At 38.8% G+C, this 20,930-nt stretch overlaps 1 protein-coding gene across 2 annotated transcripts in view; it reads left to right on the top strand.

Annotated features, from left to right (window-relative positions):
• The window catches only part of HYCC1 (hyccin PI4KA lipid kinase complex subunit 1), a 50,712-nt gene extending 34,251 nt beyond the window's left edge, over window positions 1–16,461 (top strand). Inside the window, exons 8-12 of one of the 2 annotated variants that reach the window (XM_087773342.1) lie at window positions 1,448–1,564; window positions 2,311–2,398; window positions 2,934–3,093; window positions 10,747–11,041; window positions 11,904–12,041. In XM_087773342.1, the coding sequence (XP_087629468.1) occupies window positions 1,448–1,564; window positions 2,311–2,398; window positions 2,934–3,093; window positions 10,747–11,015 (634 nt within the window). In that variant the 3' untranslated portion in view covers window positions 11,016–11,041; window positions 11,904–12,041. Of the gene's footprint in view, window positions 1–1,447; window positions 1,565–2,310; window positions 2,399–2,933; window positions 3,094–10,746; window positions 11,042–11,903 lie in introns of both variants that reach the window. The other variant, XM_087773333.1, reaches the window with a different exon arrangement.
• The last annotated feature ends 4,469 nt before the right edge of the window (window positions 16,462–20,930 follow it).

Raw genomic sequence — 20,930 nt, forward strand, 5'->3', positions numbered from 1 at the left:
GTTTTAAACTGAAAGAGGGTCGATTTAGATTGGACATAAGGAAGAAATTTTTTACGATGAGGGTGGTGAGGCACTGGCACAGGTTGCCCAGAGAAGCTGTGGATGCCCCATCATTGGAAGTATTCAAGATCAGGTTGGACAGGGCTTTGAGGAACCTGGTCTAGTGGAAGGTGTCCCTGCCTGTGATGGGGGGGTGGAAATTGATGATCTTCAAAGGTCCCTTCCAACCCAAACCATTCTATGATTCTTCCTTTATAAACATCTCATAATGTTTTCGTTTCCTTGCATGGTGTCACTAGCGTGGCTTCCTGTCTTTCCTGATGAAGTGTTTAAAATCTTTTTTTTGTTGATGTTTTTATTTGGACATATGGTGATATCAGCATGAAGAGTCAAATTTAGATCATACTAGGTGCAAAGTACATGCTGGGAGAGCTGCTGAGCCATAGAGATCTTGGGGGCACTGTCTACTTTTTTGTTGGTGTGGGTGTTGTTTGGTTTTTGGTTTTCATTTTTTTTTTTGTTTTGTTTTTGTTTTTTTTGTTTTTTTTTTAAGTAGCCAAAGCAGAAGATGAATTGCAGGATAGAGAAGGAGAGGAAAAAAGTGCAGTAGGTTAGTGGCAAAGTTAATATTAATAAAAAAGGCTCCTGAAATCTCTGTTACGGATGTAATCTGAAAGGTACTCCAATACAATCTTAACTCTATTGTTTTTCTGGAAAAAAAACAGATTTAAGAGGAGTTTTACAAGCGCTCTGGTATTGAAGCTGAAGAATTGAAGCTTTCTGAGACTAAACCTTCTAGTCTATGCTTTGGAGAAGGAAGTACTTTGATTAATGTCATTAAAGGTCATTCCAGAAGTCTGGTATAGCCAATGAATTGAATATTTAACTCCCCAATACTTTTGATTTCCAGAATGTTTTGACTACAGAACCTGATGTGAAATTTAGTTCAGAACTAAATTCTAAAGCTGACTTTTGCTGGATTTTAGAATAGTTTTATGAATGTGACACTTCTGGTCTCTTTGCTTGAAAACTTGTATGCAACTTCCATATTATATGCAATGACACTTATGGTTCTGCCTGGAATATCAATAGTTGCTATACTGATTTATTTCCCTAAGCACCATTTACTTATTTTTTTTCTCTGTTCTGCGGCAAATGTGTGGATTCAGAATGACTTTTACTGGCAGTTTTCTTTCACGTTCTGCTGTAGTGTAAATGTAACAGGCGTGTCTAGGATGTCTCTATTTCGAGGGATTTGCACTCTGCCAGTAGAGGGCATACCCTTCTTCCATGATAAGAAATAGTCTGCTTCAGCTCAGGGTTGTTGATGGATAGCTTCCTGTGGGTCTGCTGTAGTTAAAATGTATACTAAACACCTAGCTTTGCAGAGTTCTATACAAAGGTGGTTCTACACTATTTGCTAATGAAAAATGCATAATTTCTTTAGAATTTGTGTCTGTGGATATCCTCGCCAACAAGTGAGAAAATACAAGGGAGTCAACAGTAGGATTCCAGTTTCATCTGAATTCATGGTGCAAATGCTAACAGGGATTTATTATGCCTTGTAAGTTGGGTTTTTTTAATATGCATACAAAATAAAGAAATGTCAGCTTAATTTCTACACTCATTTAGGCATGCTATCTTTGAAATGTTTTATTTTCTAGTGGACAGATGCTGTGTTTAGAAATAAGGTCCTCAGGAAGAGAACATAGTTGTCCAACTATTTAGATGAAGTTACCAATGTCATATTGAGGAAAGAGGGCTAGAACAGCACTTAATAGGTGTAACTGCTGATGTGAAAAAAAAAAAATCTTTTAAAAAACAACTTTTCCAGCCACTGTCTGCATTTTTGCATGCTGAGTTTTGACATCAATCTCGTTAAGTAAAAAAAGGCCTTATCATTCTTTCTCTGTAATGCTGATGCCATTTACCCTTTGATAGTCATGTGAATGTGTAAAGCTCTTTTATTAACTGAAATAATTAGAGACTAGTAACACAGGAATACTTAAAAGGTGGAGTAATAGTAAAACAATCCTGTTTGAATTTCAGAATATTTCATGACTAGCTGATCAATAACTAATTATGTCATTTTTAAACTGCTCAGGGTGGCCAATGAAAATAAAACTGTCTCCATAGACACTACTTCAGAACAAGTTCTCTAAATAGCAGGCTTACTGCTAATGAACACAAGTAGTTCAACTCCTCTAAACTGAGCTCTCAAGGAATACTAAATCTGTGAAAGTTATGTGACCAAGAAGGTTCATCTGTTGATACAGATGCTTATTATTATGTATATATTTACCTTTTTAGTTATAATGGAGAATGGGATCTGGCTCGTAAAGCTATGGATGACATTTTGTATAGAGCACAGCTGGAACTGTATCCAGAACCTCTGCTGGTAGGTGTTGTATTTCAACATTTTTTTGAGTAGAACTTTTAGTTTAGGAAATCCTTTTTGTGAACGTGCATGATGCGACATCACACCAGGAACCTAAATCCCATGAGGTCTATGTGGCTGTGCTTGTGTGAATAGCTAGATCTGCAAGTATACACACACACGCACAGGCATTTTCAATGTACTTAGTTATTTTGTCATCTTCCCTAGTGAACAAGCTGTTTTCAGTAGAATGCTTCTAAGTCTTGAAAGCTTAGATGATAGTGCAGAAGCACTCTGAGGTTCATGTTAAGTAATAGCCACATCTTTAAACTGGAAACTTTGTTTCAAAAAGTGGCAGGTATTAAACGTAACTTAGTTCTGAGAGGTAATTGCAGCCAGCATCCTTTATAACCAGTGCAAAAAGCTAGTGTGCTTTTTGACCTTAAACTGGAATTGTACACAGTATTCTTCTTGGAGTAATAAGAATCCCCTGACAGAATTCTTCTAAAATTTGGATTTTCATGTTAAGAACTTAACTGCATCTTTTTTGTTCTAGGTTGCTAATGCAATAAAAGCTTCACTGCCTCAGGGTGCCATGAAATCTAGTAAAGAAGGTACGAGATGCATTCAGGTTGAAATTACACCTACTTCATCCAGAATATCAAGAAATGCTGTGACTAGCATGTCTATCCGAGGGCATAGGTGGAAAAGGCATGGTAAGAAACACATTTTGCAATGAATTCTCAGCTTTTTGCAAGTGTTTAAAATACTATTGAAAACTTCGGTTTTGCACATGTTCATTTCTAGTAAGCAAGCAGCAAGTGCGGGTTTTTATTTTCTTAACTGGTGAATGGGAATCTTAAAGCAGTTCAGATGAAGCATATTCTTTATTTCCTTAATCATGTTTAAAAAAACAAAACAAAAAAACAAAAAAAAACCCAAACCACAAAACCAAACCCAAACCCTTTTGTTAAAGGGAGCTATTCAAAGTTATTGATTCTTTAAAGAGGCTGATGTTCCTGTTTTCTTCTGGAAAGTAATGTATAGTACCTGAAGCAAAGCAAATATTTAACAGCTTTGCTGCAGAATCTCATCTGTTTGATGCTACTTAAACAAAGATCGGATTTAAGGGTAGAGCGATAAATTACTATGTTTTGGTGTCGTGGTTTAACCCTGGCCAGTAACTAAGCACAACACAGCCGCTTACTCCCCGCAGTGGGATGGGGTTGAGAATCAGAAGAGTAAAATTGAGAAAACTTGTGGATTGAGATAAAGACAGTTTAATAGGTAAAGCAAAAGCTGCACATGTAAGCAAGGCAAAACAAGGAATTCATTCACTGCTTCCCATTGGCAGGCAGGTGTGCAGCCATCTCCAGGAAAGCAGGGCTCCATCATGCATAACGGTTACTTGGGAAGACAAACGCCATCACTCCAAACAGCCCCCCCCCCTCCTTCTTCCCCCAGCTTTACATGCTGAGCATGATGTCATATGGTATGGGATAGCCCTTTGGTCAGTTGGGGTCAGCTGTCCCAGCTGTGTCCCCTCCCAGCTTCTTGTGTATCCCCAGCCTACTCGCTGGTGGGGTGGTGTGAGAAGCAGAAAAGGCCTTGACTCTGTGTAAGCACTGCTCAGCAATAATGAAAACATCTCTGTGTTATCAACACTGTTTCCAGCACAAATCCAAAACATAGCCCCATACTAGCTATAGGAAGAAAATTTAACTCTACCCCAGCCAAAACCAGCACATTTGGGCAAACTAATATAAGGGCGTCCACAAAGTAGAACACAGGTCTGGACTGAGAAGTAGAAAAAATAGTGCTGAATGTACTGCGAAAGGAGAAACATTATGTTCCACTTCTTCTACTGTCTTCAGATGAGGAAAGAGCTGCTGGACCGGTGATCAAAATTGGCAATGGCTTGTTCTGCTGGGCTTGTAATTCTGATGACAGGCTAAGTGAGTGAGTGCAGACAAGAATGCTCTTATAATAGGCTCAATAAAGATTTTGAAGTAGTATCATAAAAATTTCTGTATGATGTGTACTGTATGAGCTTTTGTAGTATACGGACGGTTTGGTTAGAAAAATATTGCCAAGTTACTTGTAAAGGAGCGAGAGGTAATTCAGGTAAGTGTTGAGAAAATTATTTGTAAATGTGCTGGTAGAAGATGACTTTCAAATAATGATGGAGCTTTCTGAGCAGTAATGGTACACATTGGTGGTAGTAGTACCAATAGTAAGCTGCCAGAGGGGGTGAGGAGCAAAGAAAGGTAAAATAACCAAACTTCAATTGATTAAAAACTGCTTAAAACTGTCAGACAAAGCTGAGGAGAAAAACATTAGTGTCTTTAACTTGAGTGAGGTCCAGTGGCAAGTTATTACTGAAGTCTCAAGACTGCTAAGGACTATTTTAGTCTTTATTATTTATTTTCCTTTCTTCAGGCTTACAGTTGTTAAGCAGGGATTATTGACCAAGTGCAAGAAAACTGTATGATAGCTCGGCTTTTAAATGGACAAATGCCCTCTGAAGCTTGGCAATTTTGTCAGCTATTATTTTTGAGTGGTTCTGATGCTTGTTCAAATGAGGTGGTGGAGGGGAACACGGATCAGGGATACTGCGTGCTAGTTCATTCAGAGGAATTGCAAGTGTATTAAAATAAACATTCCTTTTGTCTTTGCAGAAAAAATGAAATAAAAATGTTACAGAATCAGTATTGGAACCATCTTTATAAGAATGAAAATTTTTCAGCAAATACAGAAATCTAAAAGTTTTTACAATTATTGCCTTCTTGCAGAAGGTGATGCTTGGTGAAGTTCAAGGAAAAATGGGTGGGACAAGTGTGCCCTGCAGCAGGTAACAGTAAGGTGAAAGGGAAATGAGAGTAATACTAGGACTCATAGAAATGGGGAGGAGTGCTGTGTTTTATGGGAATCTCAAAGCAGGACGAGAAGAGAGAAACAGTGATGATCTAGTTAGTATGACCCAAGTGACGAGCAGTCAGTGTTTAGGGAGGAGGATTGAAAGATGAAGGACTTTTACAAAAAAGTTCCTCTCAACATTTTGTTTGGGTTATTGAGAAAACTTTGGATTTGCCTCAATGGTACAGGATTTAATGAAGAGGAAGAAAGAAGAGGGCAGGGGTGCAGGGGAACTTGCATAGCAGGTTGTGGGAGCAGTTGTAAATTTGAAGGCTATGTAAACATTAATCTAATTTAGAGGCCAAAACTGAGTTTGTGGTATCTTTGACTAACTGACCATCCAATTGTTTTGTTTTAAATGGTAAACGTTCCATGCATATACCACTTCAGGTAGTCTCCTCAAAATTTTCATTATAAAATGCTAACAAAATTGTTGTTTGTGACTTGAAAAGCCTTTTTGAAGTCAGAGTGGATGGTCTTCTGATTTCAAAATTTCTAATAACATAAGTCAGTGCCCCAAAATTTCTGATAAAGATAGATATGGAATAGATCTTCAGGGTCAGCATGCAGAAAGAATAACAAAGCTTGTGCTTACAGATGCTTTGTTTGAATTAAAATAAATACTGGAATTAGTAGAAATCAGATGACAAACCTTGTATCTCCTGATGATTATTCTTTCTCCCACGGTGTAAGGGGAAAAAAGTTTATTTGGGGGTTTTATTTTTGTGCTTCAGTATAATAAAAATGAGTTGTACAAATGGATTAGGAAGCTAGAGGAGACAGCTGAGAGGTAGTTTGATCTTATACATTATGTGGACCAGAAGACGTGATGAAGCAAAGTATCCCTTGGGGAAGCAAGGGCAGCAATTTTCAATCAGTAGCTATTTGTGTAAAATAAATAAAATAAAAGAATTACAGCCAATCACGTTAAAAATCAGTTTACTATAAAAGTTTTCAGACATTAGATCTGGCCAGCCTTTGCTAGAACTCTAGATTGAAGTCAGTTTTGAAAAAAGGTCGACTTAACATTTGATCTTGTGATACTCAACCCTGTAACTTGTTCATTAGAGCTGTTACTTAGAAGCACTTTTTTAAAAATCAAATTGATATTGTGAACTTAGACTTCTAAGGTAGGTGCTCTAGAGGTGCTAAAGATGAAGGTCATTTGCAAAATGTATCCATCTAATCACAAGTGGATAGTGTTTATAGAGTCAGTTGATACTAGCCACCACTTATCAACAAATTATGTAGTGCTATTGAATTGGATTGCCTATAAATCATAAAGCTTAAAAAAGAGGAGCATTAGCTCCTCTTTCCTAGCATTAGTTTTTTGCAGTGTTCATGTTTTAAAAACAAACAAGTGTTGAGTGGCATCTCCATTTCCATTCACAAATAGAGGAAAACCAGAAAAATCATGCAGTGTGTAAGAGACACAAACACCTAAATGAATGGTTATTTATGGAAGCTAGGAAAAAACCAAAGCAAGCCCTAGCAATGTTTTCCTTACTAATGTAAAATCTGCCAAACTGCCCCATGAAAGGGTTGCTCGGGGAAAAATTCCTGTGTGTAGAAGCAATGCATAAAGAGAAATACCCTGATGTAACAGACTGAGTAAGAAGAGCTAAGCAGATGTTGGTAAGATACATAACACAAAACCAACGACATCAGCTAGAGAAGGACAAGATGGTTTTTTTTTCCCCATTGCAGAAATTGACTTTGATGTAGTACACAAGTTTTAGAAGCATTAGTCTTTGAATCTCTGTGGAGAGAATTTTCTTACTTTTTTTGAAACACTATTAATTCCTGAAATAGCTATAACTTTTTTTTTTTTAAGAAATCTGGAATGAATGTTAATTTTGGGATATAAGCTTGATGCTTTTGTGAATAACTCAAAATGCTAACATTGCTGTGCAGGAAATGCAGCTTGAGCTTGTGGTGGTTAAAATTGATTTACAATCCAAATGGGCAATTTGCCTGTGCAATCTGAGGTAAATGATGTAGGCAACCGTAATATTAAGGTAGACTATGATTGAAATATCTTTTGAATTAATTCTTAGCAGCTAGTAATCATGAAATGCGTTTATCAAGGTTGGTTGTACTACTCAACGCATTCAGAAATGTGACTCCGAATGGATTTTCCTTCAACTGCTATGGGCATATTTATATTAACTTTCAAACTGACATAATTGTTCAGTTTTGTCTCTACACTATTTAGCAGTGTTCTTTTTCTCTTTTGCTACATTGCCTTGTGCACTGGGTATTAATATCTCTTTCTCAAATGATAGACCCCCAGAGTTGTCCAGCTTGAAGCAGTATTATCTTCAAAACCAAGCACTACGAAGCCGAAGGTTTGTTCTAGGTGTTCTTAAAAAATTTAAAATAAGGAGAGGATGCTACTATGAAGGATGTGGATTGTGTAGTCTTATCCCTGCCATGAGACTGTAGATGCTGTGGCAGACAGTGTTAACAGGAGTTGAGATACCTGGTATCCCATTTTTTCACTAATTTCCTCCTGTACTTCAATGTCAAACTCGGAGAAAGGTATTTTCCCTTTCATTAGAAGTAGTTAATAGGACTTAACTAAAAGATTAGACATAATTGTGCTCAGTAAAACTCTTTTTTTGTTTTTTTTTTCCCCAGTTCATTGTGGGTAATGGTTACACAGCTGCGGGAATGCAGCAGTGATGGATAAAGTGCTGATATCACAGTACGATATTACGTTCAGAAATGCACACCATCAAACAACAATAAGTATCACTATTATACAAAATCTGTAACAAAAAAATTCTTCCTCTGTTCCTCTGATTTCTGCCATGCACTCTGAGTCTCCTCTCTTTGAAACTGGATGCTGTTAATTCGTGCTTCTCTGCCCTTGGTGGGGAAGGGACTGACAGTGAGCTCTGTTCCGCCCTCTCCTCTCTGGTGTCCTGGGTCTAAATGAAGTTTCTAGCAGAACCGACTTGTGCATACGGAGATCAGTGGATCCTGGGAAGTTCTGTGGAAATCAGGTGCCTGTAGCTGCACTGCCAGGGTAGCAGGAAGGAGTTTGAAGATTGCCATAGGAGAGGCACAGGTACCTCACACGAGTAAAATTAGACCAATGAGGCCAATCAGAGCGTTGATCTCTCCTCACTAAACTTTCTGCTCCTATGTTTTTAGAAAAAAGGCTATATTTGATGGTGGTATTATTATTATTACTATTATATAATTACTGTTATTATTTATTTATTATTACTATTGCAGTTCCTGGTGCTTAGTTGTTACCTTTGTTACTGACATTAGAAGACTTCTGCAGAAAATGCTGTTAGAAGGGGTAATACTTGGAAACAGTTCTAGCTTGTTTCCTGCCAAATATCAGGAAGGTAGTGGCTAATAGCAGCAATTATTAATGACATTTCCTTTGGATAGTACAGCTTGTTGACTAGTTAGAAAGAATCATGATACTTGGCATTTGCAGTTAAAATCAGGGATAGCTCTTACATCAGGGGACAATGATGTCCATCCCTGCCAGAATAACCTTGTAGCCTTGAGGCTTATTTCATTGCCGTGAAAAGTGCAGGCGGCACAAACACTAGTGAAAAGCCCAGCGCTGTAGCCTGCTTGACCTAGAAGTACACTGTGCCCGCACAAGAGTCCTCAGTGCGGGGACGGGGGGAAGAGAGGATCCCCTCCAGCTAAAAAGCATCAGAGCTGCTGCTATGAAAAATCATCTCCTCATAAATTCCTCTCGTTTTGGACTTCATACTGTCAGTTAAATGTCTGTACTGCCAACTTCTGTCACGTGCAGTAGCAAACTGGCAGTATAGTCTGGGCGGTCCTTACTTAATCCTCCGGTCTGAAAGAGCTGCGTTATGAATAAAACACAGGGATTCAGTTGAGCTTTATTCAGAGCTATGCTTTTAGTGCATTTTTAGTCTTGTCAAGTTTGTGGCCGTAGTGTTTGCATATAATACACATATATAGCACATAGAGAATATATAACTATATAGCATTTAGTGTAGTTCTTGCTGCTCTTCACTTGTATTTCCGTGGTATACATCTTCATGGAGGATGTGCTGTGACTATCTGTAACTCATGGCTTCTCTTTTTTTCTTCTCCAGGTGAGCTAAATGCAGTTTTGTGGTTGTAGAGCTAGTGCTGATAAAGCAATTCTGAATACTTTTAAAAAGATCTTCAGATACTGAGAATACTTCAGACACTGTGGAGCCGACAGGTTGCTAGGATTGTAATTTGTTACTTGCATATCATTGGAATTTCCATAAAGTTTCAACTCCCATTTTTATTTTCACTTTTTTCCCCTCTCAAGAGTTCATCCCTCTCAAACCTGTCTTCATCTAATGCAGACAGGCATCTTTTGAGTTGGGATTTGTTTTACCAGGACCTTGTAGGAACTATTGCATCCTTATCACTAAATATCATTAAATCTCATGTGCTTACACACAACCATCATTCTCACACTTTGAGTAGCAGTGGAGTTTTCTGTTTGCTTGGGGATTTTTGGCTATGTCTGCAGGAATCTTTGGCTGTCTTGAAATAATTTTTTGGCCAGGCTGAGCATTTGTATATCTGCTGTTGATGACTTACCCACATGAAAAGAGGTAATCTTAGAACCAAGCTGCATTGGTTTTTGCCTTAATTTCTTTCTTTGTTTCCAGTTCTGCAGAAAGTTTTGGTGCTTTCCCTCCCCCGAGCTTAATCATCCCTGTTTTCTCAACTGTACTTGTGTGACACAAATAAGTTTATTGCAAACTAATTTAGTTGTAAGCACATACAAGCAGCTTAAAAAGGCTGAGGAGATCAACATTTATGTTATATTATTAGTAGGTGGCAAAAACTGCAGTAAAACTCCATAGGTTTCGTCTGAATAAGTTGATTTTAGTAACTGGAGAATTTTCCTACTTGTAAATATCTTCCTGCTTGAAAATAGTTTTTTGAAATGAAGAAAATGGAAGTCAGTGTGCTTGAGTTGGCTTAGTTGTTTCACTGTTAGTTTTCAGGCTGACCACTGTGCAGCACCATGATGTTGTATGTGTAGAACTTCTAGTCTTACATGATAACACGGGATGTTGATATGCCATTTCATTGTAAAAGTAAGTTTCACTTTAGCATGGTGATACAAAGAATATAGTCATAAAAGTGAATTATGGAGAGTTCTTTGATTTCTGAAAATCTCTGAATGTTTGCTTCATGATCCTCAGAAGTTTCAATTTTGAAAGATCAAGCATGGGGCTTTCCAGTATGTGGGTGCAGGCCAATAATTGGAAGATTGAAGCCTGCAATTTAGAAATAAAGCAAAACTCCATACTCGCCAATGTTGCTAATTAACAAGAGGTTAATATGTGAACATCTGCTTTAATTCATAATGCTTGTCATCTGTATCTATTGGCTTTTGTTTCATGTTTTGTTTCAGACATCTTTTGTTTTGTTTTTTTCTTATCCATCTTCAATTCTAGAACAACCAGAGAATGGTAATGATGCTACTGAATTGGGCAACTTTGTCATACCTGAGATTAGTGTCACAAGTGTGGCTGGAGAGAGGACCGGGAATGGGGAAAAGAGCAGAGCACTAGCAGAGAATGATGTTCAGCATTTACAGGGAGTACAGGAAACAGCTACAGATCCTAGAACTGACAGCAAAGGCATGCCAGAAATCAGGAGGCAAAAATCTGTAAGAAAAATGATGGAGGATGGAATAAACTCATCTGGCAGAGTGCAGTTTTAGCAGAGCACTTGTAGCTGCACTCTAAGGTACCACTGTTGATTGAAAGGGTCACTGCTGCATGTTTGGAGAATTAAAGTATGCAGTTAATATATTTGCATGTGTAATAACACAAATGCATGTGTTGCACACAGCTTCGTCTGTGCCACAGACAATGACGACATACTTACAAGGAGATTTATTTAATCTGGAGAAAATACACTGTGAGACTCAACGTACCTTTGAGTTTATTGAGCATATTTGTTGGGTTTACAAAATCTGGTGATCAATGGTATAAAGAATCCATCAAAATGGATGTAAAAAAGTATCTCGCTGTGTACCTCAGATTTCCCAAGTTCCGCCTTTCACGGTATACTGGAGATCTCATGTTGTGCTTGAGTTTCCAACTCATACCACCAGACCTATGATGCAGAAGGTGACCTTTCAGTCCTAAAGCATTCTTGGGTTGCTAAACGTGCAGGTGCCATATTGGGTGTCCTGGGGCATTGATCACATACCTTTATAATTAATGAGCTTTGCAAAATCATGTATTGGAGCGCTGGCTCAAAATAAGATTTACACTTTTTTGTTCTGTGTGGTATCTTCTAATCTGTAAGTTTCTAATCTCCTGCATGAATTAACAAGACTGCATTTTTTTTTTTTTCAAAATCACTACAAAATGAGATTGTGGGCATGCTTTTTGATCTAGTTAATGCAGCATTATTTGCTGTAACTTTATATCCTAATGAACCTTAATTCCAAAATGTAATGGAATAGGTAAGTGTTTTGTCTTCTGTTCTCTGTTCTGTTGTATGGCTTCATGCTTGTAAATATCAAAATTTAGCAATACATAAAATCAATAAATGTGTGAAAGTCAATTGCTAATTCTTTATTTCTTTTTCTACCATGCAGGTAATGCCGATTTAGCAATTCAAGAAGAACTGATAGAAGTATCTGAAACTGATGAAGGGTTTTACTCTAGGGCTGCTTCTAGTACAAGTCAGTCTGCCCTATCTAACAGCAGCAACACGAGCAGTAAGAACGTTTTAGGGAAGAGCCAACGAAGGTCTGGAGGAAGCAAAGCTGGAGGAAAAGAAAAAGAAGGAGAAACCTGCAGAGAACACTTGTCACGAAAACAAACTCAGAGAGCCATGAGTGAGAATCTAGAGCTTGTCTCTCTGAAGAGACTGACATTGACAACTAGCCAGTCCCTGCCTAAGCCTGGCAGCCATAGTCTGGCCAGAACGACCACTACTGTGTTTAGTAAATCCTTTGAACAGGTCAGTGGTGTCACAGTTCCAAATAATCGTGGTGGTGTATCTGGCACAGAGGCAAACAGGTTTTCAGCTTGCAGTCTTCAGGAAGAAAAACTGATATATGGAACAGAAAGAACAGATCTTCCGATTTTAAGCAAACAACCTAATCAGCAGCGACCTCCTAGTATTAGCATAACTTTGTCAACAGATTGATATTAAATTGGCAAGTATGAAAAGTAAAATATTGAGGGTTTATGCTGTTATTGGTACAGCTCCTTAATATGCTATACATTACTTTCTTAAACCTCAAGCCTGTAAATTCTTATTTGGCTCACATTTGACAGCACTAGTGAATAGACAACAGTTGTAATTATTTTGTGTCAACTTCTAATAGCTTGGAAGGTTCCTCTTTGACTTAATGTATTTATACACCTGATTGGTTATGGCTCCATGTGAAGTTTATAACTTCACCAATTTAATAAGCATTGATTGGTTGTGTAGCTACTGACCAAGATGTGTGGTTTTTTACAAATGCACAGTATGGGAACAAGTGGAGCCTCTTTCCCAGATTCTACTTTTTCACTACCACTTGGCGTGGGCAAAACTGCCAGTACTTATTTTATTTAAGAGGAGTCTTGCATTATGGGCATGAAACATTGGAACGGCATTGTAAGAACAAACATTCTCTTATGTTAGACATGAGAAAGCTGTGCTTACGTGTAAGGTTAAACCTAGAAACATCAGTTCAGTGTTTGATGTTATGGCGGTTTTTGTAATGGTAGTTAGTACATGTTGCAATGTTCATACTTCTTTATGCTATATGAGTCTGAATTATAGATGCATTTTGGTTTTTCTGTACGTCTTTGAAACTAGGCCACAAGTCATACGGCAGCAGTACTTGTGGATGGGCGTTCTTCTCAGTTGCCATAGTAGTCACTCTTTCGACTTGCAAATTGTGTGACGGACTGTCTTTCAGATTCTTAAATATCAGGCACAAACCTACTCATTGAAAAGTCGCCGTCATCAGTATTTTTTTTATTTATGGGGAAGAGATGTGCTGATGTAACAATGTGAGGTAGGAAATAAGGTATGAGCCCTTTGCACTGACTCAAGCAAATCAGGAGTGTGAATGTGTTTAACATGAACTTCTTACTTGAGACTGAGAATACTACCAAAGGATGTGTACTTTCAGTAACTTGCAAGCACAAAGGGAAATTATAATGTAAATATAACTAGCACTGTAATTCCTAGTTTTTTATGTCTATTATTTTTCTAGTTTGAAATTCTAAAACAGCAGCCTGTTCAAGGTTACCTAACCTTTAACCTCCAGTTAGTTTGGTGACCTTGTTTGTTACCAACTTTTATAACGTTTAGATTTTAATTAAAAATGGACATTATAACTTCTTATGCAGAAATTTGGAGAAGCAATAGCTGACAAAACCACTCCAGTAGCAGTGATTAGCTGATAAACAGATAATATATTATTATGAGTGGAGAAACAGGATGAAGATCTAATCTAAGGCATAGTCATTCCCAACTGTCCACATTTCTGCAGCTAGTGATCCCTCATTGTCAAGAACCTTGTAACAAAGCAAACACTAAAATTCTGGTAGACTTTCCTATTTGCCTGGAGATAAGTTTAGATATCCCTTTTTGACTGAAACAGAAGCACAAGTAACTTTTAAGCAGCTAATGTTATTCAGGTTTGCAGCAATTAATAAGCTGGTTAATTAATGACGAGATGAGGAGATATAGTTGATAGGGACAAGCAAGTTGTAGAATTCTAAGACTGCAGACTAGATGTGTACGTTTCTTAATCTTCACCAAAGTCTGTGGAATAGCTGCATCTGTCTATAGATGGTTGTCTTCACCTGAGAGCCTGAGTTTAACTGTATGTGCCACACCTCATTCTTCAGTTTGTTGTGTGACAGTGTTCTATTCTAGTAATGCAGTGTTTCACCTTTTTTAGAATGAAGTGTTTTCTTAATTGTACATGAAAACTTACATTCCTAATGTATAAACTACAAGTTTGTCCTGTTTAGTGTTTAATACTTTGGCCAGTGAAATAAACTGGTTCCTTGAAGTTGTATGTTTTTGTAAATACTTTGTACAGCAGAAAATTTTGCCTCTTTTTTTTACAAGTTTTTCTGCAATACACATTAGACGGCACATTTGTTTCAGACTGAGTAATGCATGTGGCTGCTGGAGCATGCATAACCACAAGCAATAGCAGGGTTTTGGGCTGCTAACAGCAGACATTGGCTAGCATTACATGTACCGAATGCAGAGCTCTTCCCCTCCTTGAAATTTGTTCTAGATGTCACAAAGAAATAACCTGCAGAACTTAGAGCTGCCTCCTGATCTGCTCTTGCAGTGTAGCATTTAAGGGTACTTTGGAAACACTTTACAGTAATTTAAATTGAAACATAAACTAGAGTAGATAAATAAAATTGCAATTGACAAATGTTTGTTGTGATGGTATTAGTTGTGAGTTAGTGTTAAGGGACTAGAATTTTTAAGTTGTTCTACTGGTTTTGTTTTGTTTCATTTAGTTCATGATTGTTATCTCCACAGTAGAGACTCTTTCAAGCTGGGTGTTGGTATAAAAGATGTTTATTATACTGACAAGATTTAGTCACTTTAGCTATAAATAATTAGAATTTTGAAGGATCTAAAATGCCATAAAATGTAGATATGTAACATAATGTTTACAATACTGTTGGCTACAAGTCAAACAGTGGTAAAGTGAAGTTAGTTTATCCTTTTATTTTATCCAGCTAATTATTCTAACTGCGGTCTGGCTTAAACCCAAGACATAGGCTCATATTGGTACAACTGAAATTACATAAAGCTTCATACTTTTTTGAGAAAATGATAAAAGGAAAGGTTCTTGGTACTAAAGGTTTCTATACATAAGTGGCTTCCTATAAATATGTATGTATTGGTCTCCTGAGCAACTTACGCAATGAGCATGTTTTTGTGAACTGACATCACACCTTGATACTGATCAAGTCTAAATAATTTCTTTCCTGATATGAATAATAAAACTTTCAATTGTGCTTCTTTCTTTTCTGAAAAAATGGAAAAGGAAAAAAAAAAACAACAAACAGGATAGGGGAAAGGGAGGGTAGAATTATTTGTTGTCCAATATCCATGGATTTTGGAGTATTGAGGAGGGGTGGCGAGGAGAAGGAAGCGGGGGGAGTAGGGCAGGAAGCAAATATATTCATTCTTTCATGGTATTTCTAAAATTATCAAGCTCTTGGGTTTTGAGCATTATCTGATCACTTTAGACTGATGAATGGAAAATGTATATTGAAGAAGTAGAGGTCTTCTAACAGTGTAAGGAAAACCTATTACGACATCCCATATTGTAGTCTGCCCGGGAGTGGGTAGTTCTGATATATACACTGCAAACACCGTACCCGGCTGCAACATTCTGCAGGAAAAATGTTATGTAGAAGTGAATCATCTCAAATTATAAGTTGTTTTAATGCTGACGTTTATAACTGACCTTACTGTTTTAAATCAATGTTTCCAATGACGGCTTTGAACAGCAACACTTTAGAAACTCTGTTGAAGCTGAGAATAATTATTTTTGTTGTGAGAATCTGTAACGTTGGTGCAAAAAGCGTATTGCCTCTAACCACTTGCTGTAGAGCTGCAGTGACTTTTCTGAAGGGAGTGAAATGTCCTTGAATTGCCTTGAATACCTGACAGATTTGACAGGTACAGAAATATACAGCTATTTTAACCACGCTTCTCTCTAATGAGGTCTTTTCTGATTTCTATGAGGATTCTAGAAATTTGTAACTTAATTATTATGTCTGATATCTTTTGTCAGTGTTTGAGGCTTACAGTGCTGTATATAGGTGTGCAATATATTGCCTTTTGTATTTGTATAATTCTACTTCTAAGCCTAGATGTGTACATTTCTTAATATTCACCAAAGTCTGTGAAATAGCTGCATCAGTTTATAGATGTCTGCCTTCACCTGAGAACCCGAGTTTAAATGAGTGTGCCACACTTTCTCATATTCTTCTGTTCGTTGTGTGACACCGTTCTGTGTTGTAGTAACGCAGTATTTCACCTTTTTTACAGTGAGGTGTTCTCTTAATTGTACATGAAAACTTACATTCCTAATGTGTAAACTGCAAGGTTGTCTTGTTTAGTGTTTAATAATTTGGGCAGTAAAATAAACTGTTTTTTTTGAAGTTGTATTCTTTTGTAAATACTTTGTACAGCAGAAAAGTTTGCCTCTTCTTTACAGGCTTTGTTGAAATACATATTAGATAGTAATATATTTGTTCAGTTTTCATTATACACATCTAGAAGTCACAGTAAGGTTGACCACATTAGTTGAAATTTGCTGAATACCTATTTTACAGAGTGTAGGCTCTGCAAATGCAGCCTGTCAGGTAAGACAGCATGCCTAAACCACTTGGCTGAGAAACACTACTGACAGGTGGTCATGGTTTAACCCCAGCCGGCCACTAAGCACCACACAGCCACTTGCCCACTCCCCCCCGGTGGGATGGGGGAGAGAACTGGAAAAGTAAAAGTGAGAAAACTCATGGGTTGAGATAAGAACAGTTTAATAGGCAAAGCAAAAGCCGTGCACGCAAGCAAAGCAAAGCAAGGAATTCATTCACTGCTTCCCACCGGCAGGCAGGTGTGCAGCCATCCCCAGGAAAGCAGGGCTCCATCATGCGTAACGGTTACTTGGGAAGACAAACGCTATCACTCCGAACGTCCCCCCCTTCCTTCTTCCCCCAGTTTATATACTGGGCATGATGTCATACAGTATGGAATAGCCCCTTTGGCCAGTCTGGGTCAGCTGTCCTGGCTGTGCCCCCTCCCAGCTTCTTGTGCACCTGGCAGAGCAGGGGAAGCTGAAAAAGTCCTTGATTTAGTATAAACACTACTTAGCAACAACTAAAACATCAGTGTGTTATCAACATTATTCTCATACTAAATCCAAAACACAGCACTATACCAGCTGCTAGGAAGAAAGTTAACTTTATCCCAGCTGAAACCATGACACAGCTAAAAGGTAAGTTCAAGCAGATGAGTTGTGAACTGGTTGATGGCAGCAGTAGATGACTGTCCCGTCAGTGATGTAGTACCACTTGGGCAACTTGGTAGTTTTGATGGTCTTAATATAACAGTGGTTTGATACGCAGCCATTATCTGCAATGTGTCGTCATTATTAGATCTTCTATCCAGCAATCTTCACTGTGTTTCTGTGACCTGCTGGCGATCCGGGGGCTGTTGGCCGTCTCTGCTGCAAGGGCGCGTGTGGCTGGCTCCTGTTGCCCTTGTTCATGAAGACCCCCAGGGCTTTTTCTGCAAAGCTGCTTTCCAGCTGTCTGCCCCCCGGGTGCTGGTGCCTGGGGTGGTTTGTCCCCCGCGGCAGCACTTGGCGTTGCCCTTTAAACTTCCCGAGATTCAGGTGTTGGCTGACGTCTCCTGCCTGTTGATGTCCCTGTGAATGGCAGCGCAGCCCTCTGGGGTATCGACTTCTCCTGGTTTTGTGTTACCTGCAAAGATGCTGAGGGGGAGCTCTGTCCCGTCACCCACCTTTGTTAATGAGGATGTTAAACCGTCCTGGCCTGGGTATTGGCGCCCGCTGTATACCAGTACGGGCAGGTCTCCAGCTGGGCTTTGTGCCACTGGTCACAGCCCTGTGAGCCTGGCGATTGAGGGAATTTTCTGCGCGCAGAGACCTGGGATTCCTGGGGGCTGCTCTTGCCTGTAACAGCAGAAGCAAAGGCGGCAGTGAGTACCTTGGCCTTTTCCATATCTCCTGTCGGCAGGTCCTCTGCCCCATTCAGTCATGGAGCCCTAGTCTTCCTGTTGCTGATGATACCTCTGCTAAAGCTTTTCTTGTTGCCCTTCACTTCCTTTGCCAGATTCCACTTCATTTGGGCTTTGGCTTTCCTAACCCTGTCTGTACGCGCTTGGACAGCGCATCTATAATCCCCCTAGGTGCCCTGCTCTTGCTTCCACCTCTTGTATGCTCCTTTTGCACGTCTAAGTTTAGTTGAGAGCTCCTTGTTCGTGCATCCAGGCCTCCTTCCACCTCTGCTTGATTTTCTGTGTGTTGGGATGGACCATTCCTGAGCCTGGAGGAGATGGTTTTTGAACATCAACCAGCTCTTCTGGGCCCTTCTCTCTAGGATGGTCTCCCATGGGCGTCTACCGAGCAGATTCCCTGTGCAAGGCAAGTTCTGTTTTGTAGGTCCAGAGTTGTGCTCCTGCATTTTGTTCAAGGCTTCTTTCCCCTTACAAATGTAATCTCTGGTGCAATGCTGTAGAGAAACCTGGATGAATGGAAAAGCTGTAGTAGATGGCAGTAGTGAGAGATCTCACTGTGCATTTCTTCTTTTTTTTAATTTTTTTTCCAAATGTCAGTCTTTAACCTGTTCTTTTAAATGGGCAAAACTCGATTTCCCTTCATACAAATGGGTGAGAAAGGAAATCTCAGATTCCTAACATTTCACTTGAACAAGCTAAAAGTTTTTCCTTTTCCAAAAGGTACAAATTAGACTTGATGCTGTGATTGTCCTGTAAGTGTGTAAGATTTGCTATTTCAGTTACAGTGGGTGAAAGGCAGTGCTTAGAACACTTTCAGGTTTCAGGTTGGAATTGTTATTGATTAGTGAAAGACAATGAATATCTCCTCTCTTCCCAAAATATGGTAGGGAGTACAAAAGTAATGGTGCCCCAAAATATAACCCTTAATGGAGGGTGAGGGTACCCGAGAGCCTGCCGGACAATTCACAGCGAGAGGGGTGTTTGAAGGTAACACAAGCAGTTAGTAACCAGTTACAGAAATTACATTTGTTTCCACAGACTTTACAGCTAGTTGCCTGCATTGAGCTCGTAGCAATTATTTTTCCTGTTTTATGTTAAGCTAGCTCTGTATGAAAGATGACTTCAGTAGGGGTGTTTTCTCCCAACCCACAGCTGCCAGGTAATAAATACACCTGCTAATTCAGGATAGCGGGAAAAATGTCACTGTGACTCCAGAAACCTTTGTGAAACAAGCCTTTACATTGCACGGCGCTCGCTTCATTAACTTGATTCCTGAAATGAGGTTGTGTTTAATCATCTGTTACCCTAAATGTGCTGGGACAATACTGGAATTTAATGGTGTGGAAAGACTTGTGGAAGTTAATGAGTCACACTCCACTTCTGGCAAGCTAACTAGTTGTTGTTCTCGTTGTTAATGCTGACTAATACTGGCAGTCCTCTGTGTAGAGTTTCTTGGTCTGGACTATGATGGTAGATTTTTCTAGTGTGAGAGGATAGATTTCAGAGGAAGTAAGAAGAAATATCAGCTTTTACCTCCACAATACACAACCAAGTAAACGAAGGAGTGTCGGATATTGGCACAAGAAGTCCTCAGTGTGGGTAGGATTTTCCGATGTTTCTGCAATACAGACAGTGAACCAAAATAACGAACAAACGTTCAGTGCTTTCTCTGAAAAGATACTTGTCTTGTGCATGAAACTTGAATATCATCTTTGATTCCTATCAAAGTAGGAACAGAACAGCAGCTCATTTAAAACATACATATAAAAACGTGTTATATACGTGTATGTATATACATTTATATATATACACTTATATATATATACACATATATATGGTTTTCTCTTCAGCTAGTCAAGGTGTGGAGGTTGTAGAACTGTTGGGGAGACTATTGGAGCTGGCAAAGACTTGGACCGGCACTGATGTCAATGGCTTATGATACCATCTAAAATAAACACAGCTAGGCACTAAAAAGTTGTACCGTCACTGGTGTATTTTCCTGGTGGTATTATCTGCCAAGAGTAAATTAATTTGACTATAAATGGTAAGGGATCTTGCACTTATTCCTTAAATATGTTTTAAAAAAAATCGTAACACTAATATTTTTGGTGTTGTTAAAATGTATTGTGGTTTCATTATTGTTAATAACCTGCAGTTCAGACTTTGCTAATAATTTGGATTGAATAATTGAATTGGGATAACATTATATATGATAAAATTTCGGAATCAAGTGCGAGCCAACTGTCATACCAAATGTCAGCTTTCAGCAGACTCTCCTGCCCCTAAAATGTTGGTGTTTGAGAAATCTGCTATAATAAATCACAAAATGGAAAGACTTTCACAAGGTTACAACATTGATATTCCCCAGAAGATTGTTTACTTGTTAGTTCATTGGGATTTATATTCCTCATTTCAGCCATTAAAGAGAAACAATCCAACTGCTATTTAGCTAAGCTACTAATTTCAGCTCTCCCTGTATTGACTGGAGAAAGATACAGGCACAAACTGATTCAGCACATCCTGAGACAGGGCGATCCTCTCTGACACCCGAAATGTGTTCATCTCGTCGCTCCCTTCCTTCTCATCCTGAACAACCGGCTTCGCATTGCTGCCTTGCTACTGCTTCCTACTGAACTGAATCCCTGTGTGCCCCTCCTTGCTGCGTAAAGCCAAAATAAGCTTTAGCGTAGCATCAGTCGCTTCAGATTAGCTCCGAATGTCAGCAGCTGTCCTATTTTTACTAAAGGCCTTACAAGCAGGCAGATGTCTAGGAAGAATAGATCTGGTTTAGTAGTTCTGCTGGCCAGGATGTAAAGATCAGCTTGAAAGAATGTGGACAGGTGCTGGGAGTTAAAAGATTCAGTCT

This window comes from Nipponia nippon, unplaced genomic scaffold (assembly GCF_047370975.1).
Source record: "Nipponia nippon isolate SJK-2023a ecotype South Korea unplaced genomic scaffold, ASM4737097v1 scaffold_1, whole genome shotgun sequence".
Classification (NCBI taxonomy): Eukaryota; Metazoa; Chordata; class Aves; order Pelecaniformes; family Threskiornithidae; genus Nipponia; species Nipponia nippon.